We start from the raw sequence: 24675 nt of genomic DNA, 5'->3' as shown, positions 1-24675 counted from the left end.
GTATCGGGCTATTTTTTATGCACGCACATTGCAGTAATTTTTCGATTTACATAATTAAATAATATTTAAATAATATTGAACATCGCAAAATATTGATCGTCCGGAACATAATACTATTCGCGTGGCGATAATCGAAACTGAAGGGATCGTATTACGCGATGTCAAGTACACGTGTAACTTCCGTGTAGGCTTCTCGCGTTTCTATGTCAGCGAATAATCCGGATAAGAATTATAATGCTTATGCGTAAATGATGTCATTAACCGGCCAACTAAATTTCTAATCGAAGCTTTCTTTCGAGGCAGCGAGATAACACCACATCGCGATATCGCATTGGAATTCTATAACCGACTGTTACATGGCCTTAAACTTTCATAATTACAACAAGAACTAGAATTCTCCGTCCTGTGACTATCTAACGATTTCAACGGCGCAATAATGTGCGAATGCGCATTGCAAACGAAACCGAACCGTTCACTACCGAGCTGACCCGCGAAAAAGTGCGTTCCACTGTGACGTAAGACACGCGTTATTGTACCGATCACGCATTGCAGGGTCGATCGAGAAACATAGAGAAAATCCAATTGCATTTGAAGCAATGATAGTGTGATCTTGCGCGATCTAAATTAAAAAATATATTTTTTTTTCTGCACATATACTATAAATAAGGTTATACAGGGTGTCCCAATGTCTGCATGTCCAAATAGAAGGGGTGAATCCAGCGCGCCAAAATAGGAAACTTTTCTATTTGAAACTTTGGTCAAATCTCAAAAATACTGTTTTCCCAAATAAAAATTTAATAAAAAGGGGTATTGCTATTTTTATCAAATTAAAGTATTAATAAAATTTATATAAAATATATATTATTAAATTATAAAAATCATTACTCAAACGATAAGACTTACGTTTTTGAACATTATAAAAAAAAAGAAAACATTATTAAAAAAGATTAATTGAATAAGATTGCCACAATCTAGCCCCCCAAAAAGATAGTTAATTAGAACTAATTAATTGCGACAATGGTTGGCGCAGTCGAAACCGTTGCATCAACACTCGGTTGCCAAGCCGGTATCGCGTTCACAACTATGAAGTCGATTAAATTAGATTAAATTTTCTTGGCTTTTCACCTTTTCTACATAGAACACTATACGCGAAGTCGCAACTGCTGCGCAAAAAGACGCGTCTCCTCGCAAAGTAGACGACCGTGCGGTCGCGTCTCGAAGGGGGAAAAATAAAAGAGGACAATCTATGCGCTCGCGCGCGAGAGAGAAAGAGATAGAATTCGCACGGGACTCGCAAGGAGCTGTACGTGTGTGAAAGTGTGTGCGTGCGTCGCGATTTCCCGCTATCACGATCCCCAGAGCTGCCCATCCCGTGATCTCCTGCGGCGCGGCACATTTGCGAATCGCCACCGGGCGTCTCTTTTCCGCTGGATTATGTTGATAGGGGAACCATCATCGTTCTCGCCGACTAGCGACGAGCCGACGACGAGGACGATGACGAGGGGCGAGCGCGGCGTCTGAAACCGAGAGAGGAAAAACAAGCGGCACCCGTGTGTGTTGTGTATACGCAGAGACGCAACGAAAACAAAGCGAGAGAAGAAGATCGCTGACGAATAGATATCGCGGGACGACAGACACCCCGTAACCAACCGGCTATATCGTTGTGCTTGCATACCGCCGCGCGTGATCGATCATCTATGCCAATCTGCTCGTTGGTGTTTTCTCCAAGTCGCGCATTAAGATGCGAATGCGACGCGACGCAAGGTTTCCACCGCGTCGGAAAAGCGCGAGGACGACTGACCCGATGATAGATTGGACAACGCGCGGAGCGCAAGATCGAATAGATAAAAAAATTTCGCGTTTAATTTTCATGCTTCTTATTTGCTACATACAGTATTGTGCATAGATAATATTGGAATCATCTAGATAAAGATAAGATAAGACATATAAAATTTTATCCTAGATAAGATAAAGATGATTTATTTCAAGTTTATCTAGATAATAGATGAAATTATGAAGCATTTTATCTAGATGATATTAAGATAACATTGCTTTATAAAAAAAAATTATTAAGGGTAAAATGTAACAACTTAAATATATTTACCTACAGACTTTTTTATTAAATATTTCTCTATCTTTCGCTATGATATTATTAATAGAGAAATTGCACAGAACTGAAAAAAATCACATTCGGCAGTGAAAATAATAGAAAATACCATGTACAAGGCAGTATGATGCAACACACTTTACGTCTATTCTTTATAGTTTCGCACTAACAATGAGTGCTTAGTGATTCTTTAATATGATTGCATCTTATCTTTGGTTCTCCGATGGATCTAAATGTAAGAACCAAACATATTAAAGAATTATAAAGCGCTTACTAAGAGCCGAGTTCTGTTAGATGCAATCATTATCTTCCAATTATCTTAGATAATTTAAGGCAGATGGCGCATTTTTCCATCTAAGATAAAAATGTACATAATACATCCTATTATTACGTAGATAAAGATGAGATAATGCAATTGCTTCATAAAAATCATAAATGTATAACCAGTTTTTTACAATAAAGCCTCGAATTTCGGAAAAAAAACGGCGGAAGCAAAGTTGTACACCTAATAATTTAAGGCAAATGGCGCATTTTTCCTTCTAAGATAAAGATGTACATAATACATTCTATTATTATCTAGATAAATATGATAATGCAATTGCTTCATAAATGTTTATCTAGATAACTTCATCTAGACAACAGCAAACACTGGCTACATATGTACATATATTGGTAGTAATGTGTATTTTATTCTCTCTCGATTAAAGACTCTGTCTAAGAAATTGAAAAATGTATACGATCCCTACATACACTTTATGAGTATAAACTGTGACGTATGGCTTGAAGAGCGCGAGGATGGTCAACCCTATCGATTAAACAACCGATAACTGACGATGCCCATGGCGCCACGCTCTTGTTTTCAGTGATTTTACTCACGTCAACTCGCAGTCTACAATTTAGATTTTACGTTTTCGTACATTCTAAAGAAAGAAAGATTCAATCGCAAAACTGTTTTCAATCATGGACACGTTCAAACGCGATAATAATGCGTTGAATGATTCATGTGATCTCTCGTTCAGTTCTCTAATAGAGGATAAAAGTGAAGTTTCTGTTACTTGTAAGAATGTCTCTTCTGCATCTGGAAGCAAGGTAAATTACACTGCAAAAAATCTCTTTTTATATTAGATTATAATAATATATAATATTATAATAATATATAATGATAATATATTACATAGTATTTTTAAAAAGTGAGAGAGAGAGAGAGAGAGAGAGAGAGATGTCTTACATAATCTTTATTTTACTTTTTTATGATATATTATAGTGCTCTTTGCTTATGTTATTAGGAAAAAAAAAAAGTGTTAAACGCATTTCGATTTCATTTCTTGTAAAATTATGCGCTTGTAAATGAAGCGAATTAATGAATTCGTATTTATAAAGATTGTCAGGGATTGTCCGGCGATGCTCGAGGTTTCAGACACCATCACGACGGATCTCGTCGCGAAGACGCAATTTGAAATAAAAAAATGCGAAAATTTATGCGGAAGTGAGAAAATAGAAGCAACAAACGGCGTCAATGAAGACGATGCTCCAAGAGTTTCCTTAAATTACGATCACACGTTCGATTTAAATAATGAAAAATCATCCTATTGCAATTCTAGTATGACAAGCGATTGCGACGTCGTTTTCATGGACGACGATCTCGAATACTACGACGCGACAATCCAGGGAGAAGATTCCGAAGATAGCGAGAAGACAATTAAAGATGATTTTCTGCTAGATGATCGATACGCAAATTCTTTGTCAAAATATCTCGGCAGTGTCGACTCGACGTACGAAAAAATATGTCAAATTAAGCATAGCGGAGAAAAATTTGTCGATTCAGGGATTTCTTTAAATAATACAAATGTAGAGGATAATAATGATGAAATTGCGCGACGAATTATTGACGGTTACGTTGATTCGCGGATCATGGCTGAGAAAAGCGTTCCAAGTGAGAATATTGAGGAAGAGATTAAAGATAAAGAAACCAGACTTGAACGGAATAGTAAATCCTGTATAAACGACATTGAAAATTCTTTTCGAGAAAAAATAGATATAGAGAATGTAGCTGTTTCAAGTATAAAATCCAACAATTATTATATAGATAATAACGAGAGTTATCTTAAAGATGCCGTCGATCTTTTGAAATATACGGGAGAGAACAGAACGTTGAGCATTGAGGAAGACAGTGTAGAAAGAACAATTACAGAAATAAAAGAAATGGATAAGATAATCAAGGATCTTTTGTATACAAACGATGACGAACAAAACGATTCGGCGGAGGAACGAATGGTAGAGAGTTTATCTGCGGAATTGGAAAGCGATCACGATGACGTGATGCGGAAGATAATCGAAAGCTGTTCCAATGTTTCCATAGATTTTCAGCATCATTCGCCGATACGCGAAAATGCGACTCCCGATTTCGAAGAATCGAGTAGCGAATATTTGATTAAGAAATTTCAGGGAAACAAACTTTTCTCGCATTTTCGCGATGTTTCTGATACTGCCATAGCGAAAGAGGATATACTGAAAACTATCAAGGAGGCGGAGAAAATATTAACTGACAATCCGTACAGTGACGTGTCGGAGACAAGTGTTAATGAGAATTATGATAGAGATAATTCGTCGGAAAGATTTACAAAAGAAATAAACAATGATGAAGAATACAAAACAGTAAATAAGGAAGAAAATAATTTTGTTGAGAATAAGGATACAAAGATAAGTTTAGCAAATGTGGAAAATGAATCGAATGTTATTGATAGCAATCTGCAAAAGTTAGCTGAGATCACGTGTTCAGATCGTCCTAAATCGCATATCGAGATTCACGAAACTTTGGAGAAGATAGCGGAAGAAAAAAGAAAAATTGAAGATCGAAAGAAAGACTCGTTGGAAACACTATCGAAGAAATTCGAGGAGATCGACAAGTTCATCGCTGATCGTTACGATATTTCTTATACGTCTGATAAAGATCCTTGTGAATTTAAAATTCCTGAGGATTTCGCCAACGATTCCGATAGTCTCGATGACTTTCATATCGATCATGGAAACGTCGAGGTTCCTCTAACGAAAGTCGAAATAATCGAGAATTTAAAAATCGAGGAGTTGGAAAAGGAGCTCGCGAATGAGATGGAAGAGCACAAGAAACTAATGGATGAATATCAAAAAATTATTGCTACGGATTTAGAAAAAATTAAACAAGCGACTTTAGAGTCTGAATCTGAACAAATTAATAACGACGAAGAAAATGATAAAGAAACTGCAAATCAATCTAGAAATGACGAAAATATAAGCGACGAATTAAATCAAATGTCTGGAATAATGACTGATACAACAACAATCGAAGTTGATTCAGAATCTGATGACTCCTTTTTGGAAGATTTGAGGGAACCGGAAAGAACGTACATCAAGGGAAAGGTATATGATTTCGACGAGAAAAAGCACGGCGTTAGGTGGGTCTATAAAATAATAATTTATCATACATATTTTCATTAATATCATTTCAATTAATAATGATTTTAGAATGACGGAGGAACTTATCAGGAAGCACTGCAAGGAACAGAGACTCTATCAGACGCCGCATTTAAACGACGTTCTGTATTTGCATTACAAAGGTACGCACGATGGGATTAATAATCGTACTGATAATCAGAAAAATTTCTATTCTTTCTTTCAGGATTCTCCTTCATCGAAAGTCTCGAGAAATATACAGGTCTCAAGTGTCTGTGGCTGGAGAGCAACGGTATACGCGAGATCGCCAATCTGGAAAATCAGGGCGAGCTCAAGTGCCTGTTCCTGCATCACAATCTTATCAGCAAGATCGAGAATCTCGACTATCTGACGAAGCTCGACACTGTGAATCTCTCGCACAACACGATACGGAGAATCGAGAATCTCGGTGACTCGAGTCGAAGCGATTATTATCCCGGGTAACCTTGACCTTGACGTGCCTCTGCTTTTCAGACGGTCTCAAGTTCCTGAACAACCTGAACCTGTCGCACAATTATCTGCGAGAAACCGCTGACATCGAGCATCTCCGTCTGCTGCACGCGCTCTCCATCTTGGATATCTCTCACAACAAGATCGACACCTGCGACGTCGTTGACGTAAGTCGATAATTACTCGCGTCGCACGTGAGATGCATAACCGGAATATATACATTTCCGAAACGGCAGGTGACGTTATACAAATAAATTTTCGTGCATGACATGTAAACACAATTTTATTATAAACTCACCCCTCCTCTAATTTTTTCCAAACCAAGATATCGTGTTGATAGTTAAAAAATTATTAACATGATATTATCATGTTACAATTACGTTTATAAAACTTGATATGAGTTTACACTTAATTAATTCTTCTCGAGTTGAATTTAACGATGCGAAAAATAAAAGACTTCACATACATGTATCGTGTTACGAAACACCTTTGTGAGACGTGGAGATATCACGTTCGTCGAAAGCGCGAGCATGAGCTGGATTGTTTAGATTCTGGGAGACATGAAGTCGCTGCGCGTCGTAACGTTAACCGGCAACCCGGTGCTGAAGCAGATAAAGATGTACCGCAAGACTATGATTCTCAAGTGTAAGAATCTACAGTACCTGGACGATCGGCCGGTGTTTCCGCGCGATCGTGCCTGCGCCGAGGCTTGGTAAATCAATCAGCAAAAACGAGTATCAGCAAAGACGGGTATCGTTATCCTTAAAATATCTCTGGGTCCAGGATGCGCGGCGGTGCCGATGAGGAGATGGCCGAAAGGAACCGGTGGATCCAGGCGGAACAGAAGAAGATCAACGACAGTGTCATGGGTGAGTAAAGAATATTCTTCTCGGTTGGACACCCGAAGGTGGACTCGAAATGGCCGCTCTTGGTCCCTTTGACTCCTTTCACCTGTTCCGTTCCCCGGATCTCGGGGCCTTTGTTTACCTGTCGATTGCCCTCGAAAGCCCTGATAAACAAAAGGAAGCTGTGCAAACCGGTCGGGACGTCCGAAAAGGAGGCGGTGGATACGAAGAAGGAGACGGAGGAGAAGGAGGAGGAAGAAAAGGACGAAGAAGTTGCCGCGAAGTCAAGCGCGCACACCGCAACGAGGAGCCGCGGTCTGGTAAGAACTAGTTTCGTCAAGGTCTGGTACAGAATTCGTGCTTTGAATAATATCATCATCCATCGGTCCCGTCGACTATTTGATCATTCACCACGTGAAAACCCCACACCTCTCTATACCCATGATATCGACCACGATGAACATTCTAAAGCTCGACCTGGAGAGAAAGAAAAAGTCCGAGGGGCGATCCTTTCTCGATTCCTCATCGTCGTCGGGCGAAGAGCTCGCGAGCGACGAAGAAAACGAACGTATGCGACAAAAAGCAGACGAGGAAAGTGACGGAAGGAGGCCAATGGCGGAGGAAGAGAGAAAAGTCTCCGATGAAAACAACGAGGAGCTTCTGTTGCCCTGGAAAGCCGAGGTATGCGATCCTTGTTTTTTCATGTAACGAATACAGATTTAAAAAAGAATAAAAAGTTGCTCATCTATTCTTCATGTCTAGGCTCGAGAAAAAATTCAACCGCAAAGGTTGGTCGAAGAAGTATCGGAACAATACATTGCCGATGACAATCGCAAGAGCATACATGATCCACTCGACAGTCGTATCGTCGATGGGGAAATCATTGATCATAAAAAAATATTAGTAACGGAAAAAGAAAAAATATCAGATTTACAAAAACCGGTTGATAATGAAAATAATGAAACAAACGGTAAGCAGAGCTTACGTGTTAATTAATTAACTTTTTTCAACACAATATATATAAAAAAAATTTATATCATAATTTTTACACTGAAAGCTTAATATTTTTGAAACCGTTTTTCATAGATCGCAAAAACGAGAAAGCATCTACCTGTTCCGTATCGAGCGACACATCGGATCTAAAACAAATGTTAGAAGAGAATCAGAAACTCACGGGAACAGTCACCGGCTTGAGAGACGATGCATCGAACAAAAATATCAAGAGCTATCAAAGAAAAAACAAAGAATATCCGTTCGGTTCTAAACTTAGCAGTATCCGCGAAGAAATGAGAGAATTTTGCGACAATATGGACAAGTTTGTTGACGAAAACAAGATAATGTTTAAAAACGGCGAGGTGGAAGGATTCTGGGGCGGGAGAAAAATGGTAGACGAGAATCTGCAAACTGATTCCACTGATGATAGGGAGATTCAAGAAACCGGGACCAAGGTTTCCACGAGCAACGAAGATAAATTGCAATGGTGGAATACTAAGGAGAGAAAACTGAAGGTCGAGGAGATTATAAGACAACGAGAGGACGAAGCGAGGAAAAATAAAGTGGAGATTAAGGACGCTGCAACGAGCAATAATCCCAATTGCTCTTCATTAGAAGATAGGAAGCAGGTTGATACTACGGGCAATTTTCAAGACGTCTACGATTTAATGACAATGAAGACTTGCCCGAGCTCTCTTCCGGATTCAACGGAAACATATTCGATAAAAGATATAGAAAATTATACATGCGAGCGATCTGCAAAAGTATCACAAGAAGAATCAGGCGGAATATTCAACAGCCTCTTTGCCGAATTAAGGAATCGAGACAATATTCATAAAATGAGCAAAACGAAAGTCTCAAGCGAATTGATGGTTCTGGAGGAGAAATTGGATTCCGAAAACTCAACAATCGACACGAAACAAAAAAGTATCCCTAAAATTATCAATATGATAGATCTTGTTGATTCCGCTGAACAATCCTCGAAATGCAAAAAAATAGAGACTGATGAGAAGTATCCAAAAATCGAAGATTTGGGAGATAAATTTAACAATCTTCTACTCAAATCTTCAGAAATAAAGAAAAATGTCGACGAATCCGACGATGATTCTTTCAAGACAGCAACGTCTCTTGTAGAAGACTCACCAATTTTGGAAAGCAATCAAGGGTCACCAAAAGTACTAAAATTATCCAACGCAGAAGATAACTGTGATAAAATTATCGATTCGAGTAAGAATGAAAATGTCGATTTAAATGACTGTTGCGAGAAAATAATTTCAAACAAAGAGCGCAATGATCTTATTTGCGGGAACGAGAAAATCATTGATAAAATAGAAAAATCTTCCGCTAAAATTGAAATGTCAAACAGCGAGCAGAAATTATCAGCTGGTATCGAGGAATCTAATTCTCAAATGGAATCGCTCGTCCGAGCGATAGATCGCTTAACTCTGGGAAGAACGAATCAGCCGTCTTTGAGACTGACTGGCAAAAGAACTCGCGAAGCCGAAGATATCGAAGTAAATAACAAGAAATCCTTCCTTATTAAGGAAATACACTCCGGAAGAAAGTCGGAGGAACGCAAATCCCGCAGTCAAATCTCTGAAAAATGCAGACAGCACGTGATACAAGAGACGAAGAAATTCGCGAAGAAAGTATCGCCGCTGATCGATAAATGCATAACGAATCTGATAAAAGACCCAGAAAATGTAGACGGAAAATCGCAATATCATAAATACGATCGGCGAAGTCTCGGTGAATATTTGCCGTCCGGTTTAGTTTCGAAAATAGATTTTAATAAACCCGCAGGTGATTCTGGCGAACGAAAAAATTGGCCCGTTAAATATGACAACAAATCTAATGATGTAACAAGCGTACAGTCTGGAAAACAAGAATTAAAGCAAACTATTAATTCGGAATCTGCCAATGATTCAGCATCAGTTAATGATTCTGGTAAGAGTATGTAAATAAAAAAATGTAAAAAAATATATTACAAATATTTTACTAATATAAAAATATTTTTTAGATATTAAATCGCTTGCCAATATATTGCAACAGTCTGAAAGCATCTATGAGTCGGAATCATCGGCCATAAATGCTGACGTATCGCTTTACAAAGAATTTTGCGATCATCTGCACAAATTAGAAAGCGAAAAGAAACTGCTGATTAAGTCAGATTTCACGATGGACAGAGAAGAAAAATCAAAAGAAAAGTTACCTGACGATAAATCAGTACAGAAAACAGAATATCCGATAAAGAAACCAGTTAAACCATTGATTGAAGTGATTTCTGAAAATCCTGAAATTTCTAAGGATTCTAAATCAACTTTGGAACAGAAAGAAATTAAAGAAAGACACACCTCTCAAAATGTTTTCGATTATTGTCAAAAAAAAGATGTTAGTACGTAGCAAAAAAAAAAAAAAACAATTGCACATTAAATACCTATAAACATTATATAATTTTTTCCGCACTTTTCTTTAAAATTTTTCGAATATATAAATAATTCATTAAATATCTTATATTATTTTGTAATATTACCTTAGCAGGTTGTCTTCGGGTCGGTCGAGGAGACGATTATGATGTCTGAAGATTCTGAAAATCACATTAATCAAGAAAGCGCAATTAACTTGACAGAGGGAATAAAGGTCGAAGTGTTTTCAACGTCGCGTACATTAGGCAACACAGAATGCAAAGAAGAGTGTATATTGCCAAAGGAGAAACGCGAAACTACCACGATGAATATGAAAAAAAGTATAGAGATGCAAGTTGCGCAGGAAGACCAGAACGAATTATAATCTTTTACTATATTATTCTCAAATCGATAATCGCAGTTAATAATATGTGCTTCATGTACGTCAATCGGATAAAGTGTAAAACTGACAAAAACTATTTATAGGAAAGCAAGTGTCTTTACACGATTCGTCGTAGATGAAAATACATTCGCTAGTTTAAGTTTGTAATATGTTCGACACAAAAGCTTTTTCTTATTCTTCCATTTGAAATAAATACTTTACCATTGATTTAAGATCGATTTTGTGAATTCGAGGATTACAAAAATTTGAAATGAGAAAGAAACGAGACAGGTGGTGGAACAGATCGACCTTCTACTACGTACACTTTATTTTTGTGTTCCACACTCACATCAATTATATAATAATAATAATAATCATAATAATGAGACGCGATAGCGGTGATGTCAATGGGCCGTAATTAATAATAGTAATAATAATTAATCCGTAATTATATGCGCAATGATAATCGGTCGCACGCGAAAGAAACGATAGTCTGTCACGTTTAAATATATTATCTCTTTACCCTTTTCGTCTCTTATTCAGCCTGTGGCCTCCAGAAAGATTTCAGATGGACCGTTTATACCCGCAGAAGCTAACCACCTTGTCACTTGGCAAAAAGCTCTTGATATTATACTATATTTATATAGAGTGATGCCGCATATAACGAAATTGTCTCTCCTCCCCCATTCTTCCTTTCTCGAGTCTCGACTCCCTGTTTTTTTTTTTTTTTCACATCGTCTCCCGTTCTGTTTACAACATATCTGTGTAGGAAATAATAAGGAACGTGTATTCCTCCCCTCTCCTTCTCTCTCAAACAAGCGTACGGATTACATGCCTTCCGCTAAGATCGTTTATAGTAATAGATTTATAAATATGCACGTATATATCACCTCGCTGTCCTCTTCGCACAGGCACGCAGAAATAAAATTTGGTATTCTGTTTTTTTTTCTTTTTTTTTTCTTTGTATGTATCTTTGTTTTCTTTTTCTCACTCATTCTTACATAGTTTACTTGTATTCTCTCATAGATAATTCTTTTCTCTCTCGCTCGCATTCTCGTTTGCTCTCTAATTGTAAGTTATTCTTTAAAACGTATCAAGGGTGTCGATAAAGAACGATCGATGATCGAGACTGAGAAAATTGGGGCGAGTTTTCACGAAGAGATTTCCTTTGATTTGAAAGCGCGATCTTCGCCGCGTTCATCGATCAAACGCTTCATCGACACCCTGCACATACGTCTCTTTGGGCTTATCCCCTCGTACTATCGTATCGTTATCGTGATAATAGTTGTGTGCCGGTTGTTTCCGTCGCGGTTAATGATTAGTTGATGCGTTACAGCCCTTACATTTTACGACTTATGACTTACGTTATACAGAGAGTATCTTACGCACTAAGTGTTTCTCTTTCCAAAAAGTTGGAAAGTTCGCCGCTTTGGTTTCTCCTTCTTTTTTTTTGTCCCTCATCGTAGGGCCACCATCGACTTCTCATCGTCGATTACGTACAGTTTCGTCGATAACAAAATCGAACAGCGCTTTTGTCAGAAAAGATGCTCCTTATGTTCGGTTTTGTTTCTCAACAGCATAAAAAAGAAGCAATTGTTCTCGCGACACCGTAACAGACATATAATTCCGGTCATCGTAATTTGCAATCACGAAGTAGAAGCAACAGAACTTTGTCACACCCCTGTCACGTTCTCTGTATTTTTTTTTTTTTCTTTTGCAGTTTGGTTTTTATTATATAAGAGATTGCTCAATCTCACTTTGACTTGATTAAAAAAACGCGCGTCAGTCTTTTGCTCTGATGCAATAAAAATAAATCTTCTTTCGCCGTTCCCTTACTTTTGTTCCCGTTTCGGACGAAGCTTCGTCGTGAGTTATAATAACTAAAGCGATGCGATTCTTATTTCTTACAAGAGCGCGTTTAATGAGCGTTCTCGCCGATAAATTCTGATAAGCTTTGTACTTCGATAATCATTTTTTAATTAAGATTGTCATTGTAATATTGCAAAAAACTGAGTTAAAAGGAAATAAATAAAGCAATATACCGAATTTATGTTGAAAAAATATACGAATAAATATTCTTTTTTATTTCAAAGATATGTTCCAATAAATATCATCGTGAATAACGTTATATATTTATGTATCTGATATTAAAAACTTGCTAAAATATTTTTTTTTAATCTTAAACATTGTTACAATTAAGAAACGTGAAAAAGTTAAAGCGCGTAAAAATACGAGTTTATCAGTTTCCCGTTTTTCTCCTTCATGATTGCAGATCGAACGAACCAGACCTTCGTAGCACTAAGTTTACAATAAAATTACGTAAAAATCGTTAGACGATTCAAGGCGCGCCTAAAGGAAACTTTACAAAACCATAACCATGTCTAGGTAATGAAATTCTAAAAAATGCCGTTCCCTTATTAGAATGTCGGCTCATTATTATAGAATCACGTTAATGTTAATGAGAAATGCTGCGAAGGAATCGAGTTTACAAGTAGTAACAAAAGCTCGTGTTTCGAATTCGCGATTCGCTTAAAAGGATACGCACTTCGTTTGCACACCCTCTTAGGTATATTTACGTATGTATGTGCTTAAAAAAATCGCGCGCGCGTCGATGACTATAAATGACTTAGGATACGATATTGAAATCGAAAGATATTATTATCGAACACTATGCAAACGTGACCCTCGTACGCTCGTCGTCTTTTTGACACGTATGACATTTGCGATGCAGTTTCTCTGGGCATATTTAATAAGCGTTACGCATTTAAATACGCAATTAAATAATTAAAATGTGTGAGATGTAAATAAATACGTAATTAGTATTCACTTTCTCTTGCGATCGATAAAGCATATATTCGCATAGCTTCTATTTTAATTGCAGATTTTTTTAGATATATTCCGCCGAAACGCATTTGTCAAGTTTCTATTTTCTTTTCTTCGTAATCTCTTAAATATGCACAGAGAAAGATACGCGAAAGAACTAAACAGCTCTCGCGTACTGCAATCTCTTTCACATGCAAATCTCGCAGTTTCATGAAATAAAATAATTAATCAATCGCCCCCGTCTGGCTCAATTTTTACTTTGCGGAATTTTAAAAACCGCGACGGGAGATGTAAATATAATGACGCTCTGAGTTGATATCATGATACTAATTATGAACCATGCATCCTTAATTGCGGTTACCGTACAGATGAGCTATGTCGTTTTCTTTTTTTCTACGTAGATGATTTACCTGATAATGAATGAATACAGACAGATGACTTTTGTGCTTGAAAGAATCATTTCCAGATTATATTTCGCGTAAACTTCTCTCTATTGCGGAATGTAATCAGACGTTATATTATTCTGATAAGTTTTCTGTGTGAAAGTGTAGATATAAACAGATACCGAAAGCCAGCGTAGCTTATTGCGGTAAAAATAATGCGTATATAAGTGTGTGTATGTGTAAAGATATTTTTATATTAAAAACATTTAAATGGAATGGAATAACCCGATGTAGGGAGAAAGAAAAACTTTGAAATTTGACTCCAATTCGAATGCAACAATTATCCATCTATAACTCAATGAAATTCGCGTCTTTCTTCTTATTATCCGTGAACAGATTGTAATTCTCTTCCGAAACAATTCTTCCTAACGAAGAATGCGAATGACGATGAATTCCGCGACAGGGACACATCCACGAGGTCTCCGAAATATGACGATTATATCGCAAAAAAAAAAAACGAACAATTTATTTAATTAGTAAGTTAGTGTGTATGTTGTTCGTTGATATTATAGAAAAATTTAGCCAATTGAAATTGATTTTTGGAATTTTCGCATGCCTCGTAAGAATGTCCTCCATGGCAAATGACTATAGGCGAAATGACCTAGGCTAACTGTCAATAGTGATTAATTATTTATCATTATTTTTATATACGTATATATATATATATAATCTTTTTATATATAAAAAAGTGATGAAATCTCTTTGTAACTATCTACCATTTAACAGTGAAGACGCGTTTTGCTCTCAGTTACTGAGTGAATGTACGTTCCTCTCCCGAGATTAATGTTCACCGATATATGTACTTTGCACTCGATCTTCATCGATGCACTTTTCACTCCACGTCTTTAGTTGTCTTGCACGTCGCACGGCCACGTCCTCTTGCGCGTTCTTTCTTTTTAAACTTTAACAGTGGTTTGCACGGTTATTTAATGTATTTTTTTTATGTATAATACACGTACTACATATCGTAATTTATTCTTTTTTTTTGTGCATAACTTGAAAGAGGCAGTATTCCTGACGGCTTCTCGTCGTCCATCGTAAAACAAGTCACGAAAGTGTCGTCGGCATATTCTTCGCGTTTCTTCCCTTTCTTTCCTCCTTTTTCCCCTTTATATTAACTATATGTTTATACTAGAGTGACGATTATATTCCATAATTGAAATAGGACCCAACATCACATTATCTCGTAGACCACTCGCCTTAGCAGGATGTTACTTTACGAGATTAACGATTTAGCAAAAATAAATATTCGCGCGTTCAAAACCAAAGCATAAAAGAATTATAGGGATAGTGAAACTATAAAGTGTGCAAGTATATTGCTTACGGAGGGAGGGAACAGAAAGCGAAGAAGCGATAAAAAAATAACGGAAACGCCACGTTTGATTCTTTTCCCAAGTATTTTTATTCATCTTATATATATTTTTAAAGGCTCAAAAAAAGAAAAGGCTGATTTCATCAGTTATTTTCTCGCCGTTATCTTTCCTCTTGCGTCGCAATTAATCTACCGTGTGTGCCATATTTTCTGAGAAAGATAAACAAATTAAAGTCGGCTTTCTCATAATCTTGTTCGCGCAAACAAGGAGACAAGAAAGAGATTTTAGAAAAAGGTATCTGCTTACAAAGTTTCACCTGCTATTCTTCTATTTGCGCGCGTGCTGTTAATATGACTAGAGGCTTAATAATTTGTCAATTTTGCATTAGATTCGTCGATAGAGCTATTATATTTTTTTTCTTATTCGTACCAAGGATAAGAAACCATATCGTTCCAAGGCTTCGAGGTACAAAAAGATTGTGAGAGCCCCCTCGAGGAGAAGCCACGGAATCGCGAAATGCAATAAGCACAGATCTGTTTCCATTAATCTGCTTATTAAAGTCTCCTCTTCCTTCATAATTCTCTGCTATTAGATTGTTCCTTTTCGCATGGATATCGTTTCGAAGTTACGCCGGAAAGACCGAAAAGCGGCCATTTTAATCACGCTTCTGTCTCTCGCTTTTCGAATCGAACTTTGGAAGAATTCTTAATAATACAAAGAATCTCGAAGGAACAAGGATCTTCTCTTTCGAGACGGAGAAAGATCTTTTGCTCGTTTGACATTTAACATGTACAAAGCATTATGTAAGCGAGATTAGTCGCGAAGAGTTATATGTGTGTATAAAAAAAGAACCAATTTTACGAAATGTCAAATGTTCGAAAAAATTTGCAACGTTTCTCGAAAGTTCTCATTGGTACTCGCTTGCTCCGCTAGCCAAATTACATGGTTTGTTCCACTGGGAAAGAAGTTTTTCGAAGAATCTTTCGAAGAAATAGTCGCTTTCCGGAATCCACGCTTGTTTCCTTCAATACTCGTGATTTTAGCCAACCGGCACATTTCGATACATTCTTCAAAATTTCTATCATGATACGCAACGACTTCTAACATATATAAATTATGTTGTTTTCATTTATTAAAACAAAAATGCACGGAATTCCCATCAATTTGAGATATTTGTTTCTCATCAAACTAAAAATAGGATGCGGTGCGTAATAACTATGAGCGTGGTTGCCGGAAGGCGATTGGATCATAATCCTGCGATATTAAAGAACCATCGACCTTATGTACTTATATATTAAATATTAATAATTATAAATTACAATCATCGTTAATATTAATATTATATAATCGTTATCATTAATATTATTTTTAAATGCATACACAGTTTCAACATCTATTTCCGACAAAAAAGGACAGAACAGGCAGGGATGGGAGAGGAAAATGATGGTATATCGCAGAAAAAAGAGGGATATAAAGTGAGCTTAAAAGTTATCGAAAAAGTACAAATACGAGTTTACGAAAAAGACCGTGATAAACAAAAAGCATGATGAGCGAAGAGATGGTGTAAAAAAAAATAATGATGAGATAGAAAGGGAGGAGGAGGAGGGAGGGGAAGAGTTTAGTCTCGCGGTCCTTTCATTCAACCTCCGATTCTTTGGGTCCTATTTCAAGGAAATTTCTAGCACGACTCTTTCGATCGAGAGCACGTGCCTGCCTCGTGCACGAGGATTAATTGGCGCTGAATCGATAATGGGAAGAGATACGAGACTTCGTCGAGACATAGTCGAAGATTAATTCTTTTTCTCCTTCCCGCTGTTGCCATAATCAGGGATAATTGGATCGAGGATGAAGGGAAAGGTTAAGGTATAGACACTATAAACTAAACAAATACACGTTACATTAAACGTTACTTGACACGTTACGCTGGTCCGTCGCTTTACGCGCTTGTAACTCTATCGCAATGAAAAAACAGACGAAATTCAATACCTGGTCTGCTTTCTCGCTCACTGATCCGTCACTTCTCGTCTTCTTGTAATTTTCCACGAATGTGATCCGTCGACGTCTTCATGTACCAAACCGTCATATTACGAATTATTTATCAAAGAAGCATCCTCTCTCTGTATTTAATGTCCGCTTTATCCGCGTGTTTCGTGTCTCATGTCCCGTTCCTCGTTTTTTTTTTTTTTTGATTGGCAATGGGCCGCGCGCCTCTCGCGCTCTCGTTCTCACGCTCTCATAATTCTCGTTCACTCTCTTTTACTACATGCTCAATCGCTCTCGCACTCGCAAAAATCGCAGGCGCAGGGCGGCCTATGGCAGAAGTCTATACAAAATAAATAACGATACATCTACAAAATTCATCGAGGGGATCGTGATAATAATAGTAATAATAGTAGTAATTATAGCGGTGCGAAGTCGGCGTATTATCGTGTTAAAAAAAGTGACATCTCATTATTCTTTTTTCCTCGCTTGGCCGCTCGATGCTCGTGCACGAGGGCAAAGCTCACGTGACAAGTGTGTGCGACTTGAATGTATTTCGAGGCTGCTGGTGAACGATCCACATCTTCCCTATATTTATTCGACCACTCGCGCTTTTGTGTGCAAGTATATGCAATTCGTGTCTTTGTGAATCTCCATTAATACACGTGTGCGTTCAGTGTGCGTCATATGACTCGAACGCATCATTGCGGGACTATCACGACCTTTGGTTGGTTTTTTATTTCCGGCTTGCGACGCAATATCCATGGTTGCATATCCTATCTCGCCCGATACAATCGTGTATCGGGAAAAGTAACTCGCAGCCAATCGCCAGAGCAGTCGTTAACGGCGCCTTCTCGGCAGTGAACGCTTGAACCTTGATTCGAGATGGAAATCTCTTGATGATCGTCGGCACGAGATTGTAGTCCGTCCTTCGAACTTTGAAATCCTTGACTGGGAATACCCCCGTGGGAAAAGAATTATCAAAGCCGTAGAACAGCACATGCCTCTCGAAGATTCGCGAAGAAAGTCCTTGAGAAAGGGGAGGAGAAAAAGAAAATGCGTGCCCGATGCCGCCGAAAGTTCTTGGCTGTCGGTCTTGTTGTCGGCGCTCGTTCTCGATTCTTGTCCTCTGCCGCACATTTTTCGGCAACAATATGTTTTCGACCCAATTGGAACTTAGATTCTTCTTAGAAGCGTTGATATTCGTGGTCCTTGTCGCCAACTTTACTATGTCGCCTGGTCAAGTCGACTACGATGCGCCTGTTGCGGGAGTCTTTTTTACCACCACAATCCAAAACATTCTTAAATTCGCCGCCGCTGCTGTTACCACCGCCATTGTTGTCGTGGGCTTTTCTACGATCGTAATTGTTATTGTTGCTGCTCCCGCTGCTGCTGCTACTAATCGAGTATCCAAAGTTTCTAATCAGCGTCAACTCCGGTGAACCTGGCGGATTATTCGCCAACGTCGTGACTGATGGCACGCCGATTTGCTCAGTGGTCAGATGATGGTACTTGATTCTTATGCTGTATGCTGGTTGACTGTAGTTGGTTCTTTGAAGGAACGTCCTGGGAAAAGCCCCAAGTTAATTCCAAATGCGTAGGAACGAATCCCAAGAACCCGTCGCTACTGCCATGCCGTCTTCCGTAACGCCAAGACAAGACACGCGATTGTCATGCCCAGCGAGAATTCCTAGAAAATAGAGTTTCCGACAAATGTATTTTTAGTAAAGTAGTGATAACAATATTATCTGATTACACACACAGCTATTGGAAATAATAAACGTTATAAAAAAAAACCATCATCGAGAGAAGGACCTCAAATGAAATCTCTCTTCTCTCTTGAGGAGATTATCGTTCGCAAGATTCCAGTTCAACTTACCAGCTCGTTCCGTCTTCATGGAATCCCAAACATTGCAATTGAAATCGTCGTAGCCCGCCAGCAATAATCTACCGCTCTTGCTGAAAGCTACGCTGGTGATACCACAAATGATATTGTCGTGACTGTACATCGCGAGTTCCTGATCTGCCCTAATATCGAAAAGTCTGCAGGTCGCATCATCCGAGCCTGTCGCGAAAGCATATCCGTTCGGGAAGAACTGTAAATAATAATAAATCAAACCGTCAAAAATAATAAATCCTTTTTTCGATAATACATTAGTAGTAACATCACGAAACGAGATAATTATTTATTCGCTTAATAAAAAGTATCTCACCGTTACGGCGTTTATGTCACTCTCGTGACCCGGAAAAGTCTGCTTGCAGGATCCTTCGCGAATATCCCATAACTTCGCGCTGGCGTCGCACGCGCCAGATACGAAAGTGCGTGTATCCGGTGCCAACGACAGAGACATAACATCACCGGTGTGCCCGATGAACGAGGTGCACTGCTGGCCGGTCTCGATATCCCATAGAGCACTGAGTCAGAACAATTCAGCATTCTAGTTCGCGCCGGATAAACAATCTTCAGATGTCTTCAGGATTGCATTTAATAATGGAAGAAATTTGGGATAAGGAGTAGGAAGAAATGAGATTTTTCTATATTTTTTATTGAACTCTTGTTTCACTCATAAATGCTTCTCATTTTTTTTTTTTTTTTAGTAGATAATCGAGAGATTTGTTTTTTTATATAAATATATTCATAATCTTTTAATATGTGCTTTCAAATTATAAGAAATGCAAGAAAAAAAATTAATGCAACTTAAATTGAATTTTATATATTAAAGTTAATATTAAAATATACATGAAATTTTATTATAGCAATTATCATTGACCTCTAGTAAATTTCTAGACTTACTTACCAAGACATGTCGCCGGAACTGGTGACGATCTGGTTGTCGTCGTAGAACCGACAGCAGGATAAATATCCAGTGTGACCGGGGAGTTCTCTGCTCACCCGCACGTTACCTTCCCTAGTTTTAAGGCTATAGATGGAACAGATATTGTCCAGCCCACCGCACGCGACGTAACTACCCGAGGGCGCGTATGCACAAGTCATTACCCATGAGGACCGCAATGGGATAGCGTGAACCTTATTGGTGGTATAACTATCCCAAACGATCAGTTTGCCGTCTTGCGATGCGGAGACTAGATTCCTATGTATGGAAAATACAAAAAAAATATGCTGATAAAAACGTAGTGTGAAGATAGGAGAGCGAAATCTTTCTCTATCTTAATATCTTCTCATTACTTTTCAAATTTTTAAGTTTTACGGTATAAATAAATATATATCTAAGCAATAGTTGCAAATATCTATCACTCAAAAAAGTGGTATTGCAACTACAGCAAAAATTTTCTGGGTGCGCAAAATTAACTGAGGTACATAAATGATTAGCAAATACTGTGATATCGCATATGTTTCGCATTTAATCAATCTAAGTGACAGAGACAGAATTTATATCTGAACTGTTTGTGAAATTTAGAAAGAATGTTTTTCTGTGGGGCGCCTATCCATGTTAAGGCCAATCATACTTGTTATAAAGTTTGGCTGTGGTATACAGAAAAGATTAGCGGCAAGAAACAAATGAATATATAATCCTCACGTCTAACATATTTGTATAACGCGCTCAATCTATCTAGCTCTTTTAAACAATTTTTCTCAATTTTTCGATGCTGCAGTTATAATTGGCAATTATATTTCTCACAAAGATCGTTTAGCTGTAGTATCGAAACTCATATTTATCCAATGCAGTGATTAACATTTGGCAATGGGACCTAAATTTTCTAGAAGATATTATTAGAATGTTGCTGCTATAAATTCTATATGTAACAGACAATATTCTAACAGATACAAAAAATAGCGATAAATTTTTGCTGTGACACCTAGAAATCTACCTATATCAGCAAGACATTTTTTTGAGTGTACGTTCTTTGTTTTCTCGAATCTTGTTTTTCACACAAAATTCATAAATAAAATCTTATTTACGTTCAAATTTTTAGACGCCAATGTATCATCATCTAATCATCTGCATCTAACATCATACCTGGAGTCACTTCCCCAGTGCATCGCATAAATCTTAGCTAAGTGACCGCGAAGCGTACGTCTCGTACGCATTTGTATGCGACCGATAGGTTCCATGCCCGATGTGGCCTGGGCCAAAGTCGTGTCGCATGCTGCTTTCCTGGCATCCTGCGACATAAAATCATATACAAATTTGTAAATTTACGTCGGCATCTATTTCTCGCATTTGATATCTAACATGTATCATGTCCGCAACAAGCATGTAAGCCATTATCGTTAGTCGCGAGATCTTATCTACACTGCTATAATGTATTTAGTGATAATTAAAACTTGAAGATTTCATATTAAAGCAACATTCTAATCAGAAGATGCCGGGTAGTATAATGCATATCGCCGTAAAAATTTAATAAATTGCACGTAAAAATTTCATTTAATGTCATGCCCGTGTATACACAAATTCAATACAAAAGGTCAAACGATCGAACAGGCTGTTGCAAATTTCCATGAATTTCAAGGAATTAGAAAAAGGAAGTTACGGAACGAGAAAAAGGATTCCGGTGAATTGTCGACGGTGCTCGCGTGTCTTTAGTCCGATATTATGCCGCAATTTTGCCTTTAAGTTGACCTTTAAGATCCAATCGTAATGCAGTAGTACACTTAGAGTGACTTAATACTAGTCGGATATAACTTCTTACCTTTATAGTAAAGATATTATTAATTTATATATTTATATATTAATTTATTATACATTAATTTATATATTTAAAGAATATTAATGTCTATAATAAAACTGCGCTAAATCTGATTGATCGTAATGTGATTTAAATACAATGTAATTGTAATTGTAATTTGCTTTACCAATAATGATTTGATTCTCAATAAAATAATTTGATAAATTTAAAAATTTAATAAGAAATATCAAAAAAAATATATTAATGACAAGACGATATCAAAAATATTAATTATACGAAATTGTTATGCGCAATCAAAGGAAATAAATTAACATTTATGATGTATGCATATATGTTGTTGCGCAATGTACACTGGCAATTTTATTTGCTAAACAACGTTGCTGTACGCGTCATAAATAATTAGCAGACACAAGACCGATAGCGTATTCCTTTTAACGTAAGCGCATATTTCCGCGCATACCGTGCGAGCGCGTGCATTTTATACATGTATAAGAGGAAAAGGCAGGGATGAGGGGAGCGCGTAGAAGAAAGAGAGACGAATACATGGAGAGAAGTAACAAGACATGGAGTGAGAAAGAGAGAGAGGGACGGTGGCGTATTGATCAGAGAAGCGACGGTTATGCCGCGCCCTACCACCACCACACTACCACCACCTAGCCAGCTCCATATCCTCACAACTATACAAAAAACATTCGCCATATAAACGAGGTAAAAGAAGAAGAAGTAGATGAATATATCTTCTATCGGTTAAAATTTACGATAACGTCAGAAATAGAGAAAGGCGGAAGAGAGACATAAAATTGCAAAATCTGAAGTATAAAAATAAGTCATTTTGATTTTTTTTTTATAGAGTTAAATTGTATCAATCTAATAAATTTGCTTTAGTATTCATATCATAATTGCACACAAGCAATCTATTTTTACTTTAACAAATTCAATTAGAGATATCATAATAAAATAAATAATTATTTATTAGAGTTGTGTTTTCTTTGTAACTTTGATATCTTTCGAAAATTTTGAGAGAATTACATGTTTTTCTTTTTTAAATATATCTTTTATACAATAGATAAAAAAAAAGGAAAAACAATCTTGAAGTAAGGAAAGTCCGGGTACTTACCCGGATGGCATTTTTCAGCGTCTCCGCCTCCTGACGAAGACTGTCGAGCTCGTTCATGGTGTCTGACAGATGACGCGCGAGGCTTATGAGCGGCCGTTAGCGGGGCCGAAATACTAGGACGTCGCGCGCGCAGAGGGGGAGGCTGAGGAAGCTCTCTCCTCTCTCGTCTCGCCTCGCCTCGGAGAGGGCTCACAGAATGTAATTTCTACGATGATGACGGATGGCGGTGACTCCTGTCTGTGCGGCGCTTACTCCTCTGCGGGAGGAAGGCCGATCGCGGGGCCGGTGTCACGCCGTCGACAGTTCTTCTGGTGGCCGCTGGCGAACGCTTACGAATCTATCACTTCCGTAAGGCAAGATGCGAGGTGAAAGAAGAAGAGATAGATGAAAATGATGGGGATGAGGATGAAGCTTGCACCGTCTTCTAACAAAATCGGGGCTACCAGCAACTTCTCCCGGCCCCACCTCCTCGCCTCCTGCCTTCGCTATTGCCTTCGCGGCTTCCGCTTCCGCCGCTACCACCGGAATCAGAGCCAGACCACAGCTGACTCCACCGCCCCACACGCCAGTTTTGACACTTCCTGACGAGACCGTTGCCACCTCTGGAACACAATGTTTCAAATCGATCAATTCAATTGGCCGTAATAATGTAGCTCGTATATGTTATCTTAAATCTAGTATATACAAACGGAGTCGAAAAAAAGGAGATTGAAAATTATTTCTCTCTATAGTTTCGTCTGTATTTTCGATTAAACTGATAAAAAAAAATATTTAAATCTTTTTAATATATACGCTTTCAATTTATATAAAATAATTCCACGCCAATGTTAATTCATTGTATGACCTTTGCAAGGATTTATCCTTTCTTACGAAGAAAACTTAGAAGTGCTAAATTAGCAATAATTCCATTTATCATATTTGATACCGCAAATGTTTAACATAATGTTGTGTTTCGCGCAAGCAACGCGCGGCTTTTGTTGCGACTCGAGGAAAACGAACAGACGGCATACCAAAGGTAAACGTCATCCAAGAATTACTGCGGTTTCTTAATGACGGTAATAGTTAATCGCGTCGACGATTGCACGCGGCATATAATACGCGTTATCAACGCAGTGTCGCGAAAATCTACCTACATCCGAAGAAATTGTAAGATATCAAATACTATAAAATATCGTCGAAATTTTTAAATATTTATCCCTATACTCTGATAATGATGAATTAAAATCTCCCGAACCTAAATATTTATTAAGTCGCTGTTTTTGGCTCGTCTAATTAATTGGCACATGTGTCGCTTTCGAGCGTAATGCGCCAATGAAAATAAATAGTTATTTCCAGACACGCGTAATAAATCATATTTAAAAGCTTGCATATTAAAAAAGTCTGGTTATTTTGTCATACGAGAGAGGAAATGATATAAATCAAATTAAAAATTAACGTTATTAAAATCTGGAAACCACGAATAGAAAAAAAATTATTCTAATTGATAAATTAGAGTGTATTATCATCGAAGGAAAGACTCTGTGCTGTGGTGATGACAAAACATTTGCGTTCAACGACTTTAATTAACATAATTGCGTATAATCATCTTACATTAATGGCAGAGCGTCTCGATTATCAAACACATATATACATCCACACACGCACGCACGTACGTACGCACACAAGTCGGCGCGCATAAAGAAAAAAAAAAAAAAAAAAA

At 37.7% G+C, this 24675-nt stretch overlaps 2 protein-coding genes across 4 annotated transcripts in view; one reads left to right on the top strand and one right to left on the bottom strand.

Annotated features, from left to right (window-relative positions):
• The first annotated feature begins 3454 nt into the window (after positions 1–3454).
• LOC115243806 (dynein assembly factor 1, axonemal homolog) lies at positions 3455–14373 on the top strand. The gene is given in 12 exon segments (XM_029821044.1): positions 3455–5538; positions 5609–5700; positions 5763–5993; positions 5996–6192; positions 6574–6737; positions 6809–6894; positions 7033–7190; positions 7342–7564; positions 7640–7840; positions 7957–9810; positions 9884–10254; positions 10402–14373. Coding segments are annotated over 12 exon segments (5913 nt in total). The 3' UTR covers positions 10654–14373.
• A 3018-nt stretch (positions 14374–17391) lies between these two features.
• The window catches only part of LOC115243808 (guanine nucleotide-binding protein G(I)/G(S)/G(T) subunit beta-1), a 19076-nt gene continuing 11792 nt past the window's right edge, over positions 17392–24675 (bottom strand). For all 3 annotated transcript variants that reach the window (XM_029821045.1, XM_029821046.1, XM_029821047.1), the window contains exons 2-7: positions 22977–23578; positions 21190–21335; positions 20008–20301; positions 19423–19624; positions 19089–19305; positions 17392–18899 (exon numbers count right to left, since the gene is read on the bottom strand). In XM_029821045.1, coding sequence (XP_029676905.1) covers positions 18793–18899; positions 19089–19305; positions 19423–19624; positions 20008–20301; positions 21190–21335; positions 22977–23033 — 1023 coding nt within the window. In that variant the 5' untranslated portion in view covers positions 23034–23578 and the 3' untranslated portion in view covers positions 17392–18792. The remainder of the gene's footprint in view (positions 18900–19088; positions 19306–19422; positions 19625–20007; positions 20302–21189; positions 21336–22976; positions 23579–24675) is intronic.

Source organism: Formica exsecta, unplaced genomic scaffold (assembly GCF_003651465.1).
Source record: "Formica exsecta isolate Colony F162 unplaced genomic scaffold, ASM365146v1 scaffold733, whole genome shotgun sequence".
Lineage (NCBI taxonomy): Eukaryota > Metazoa > Arthropoda > Insecta > Hymenoptera > Formicidae > Formica > Formica exsecta.
Note: the sequence above shows the minus strand (reverse complement) of the source record. Positions and strands in the feature narration are given on the sequence as shown.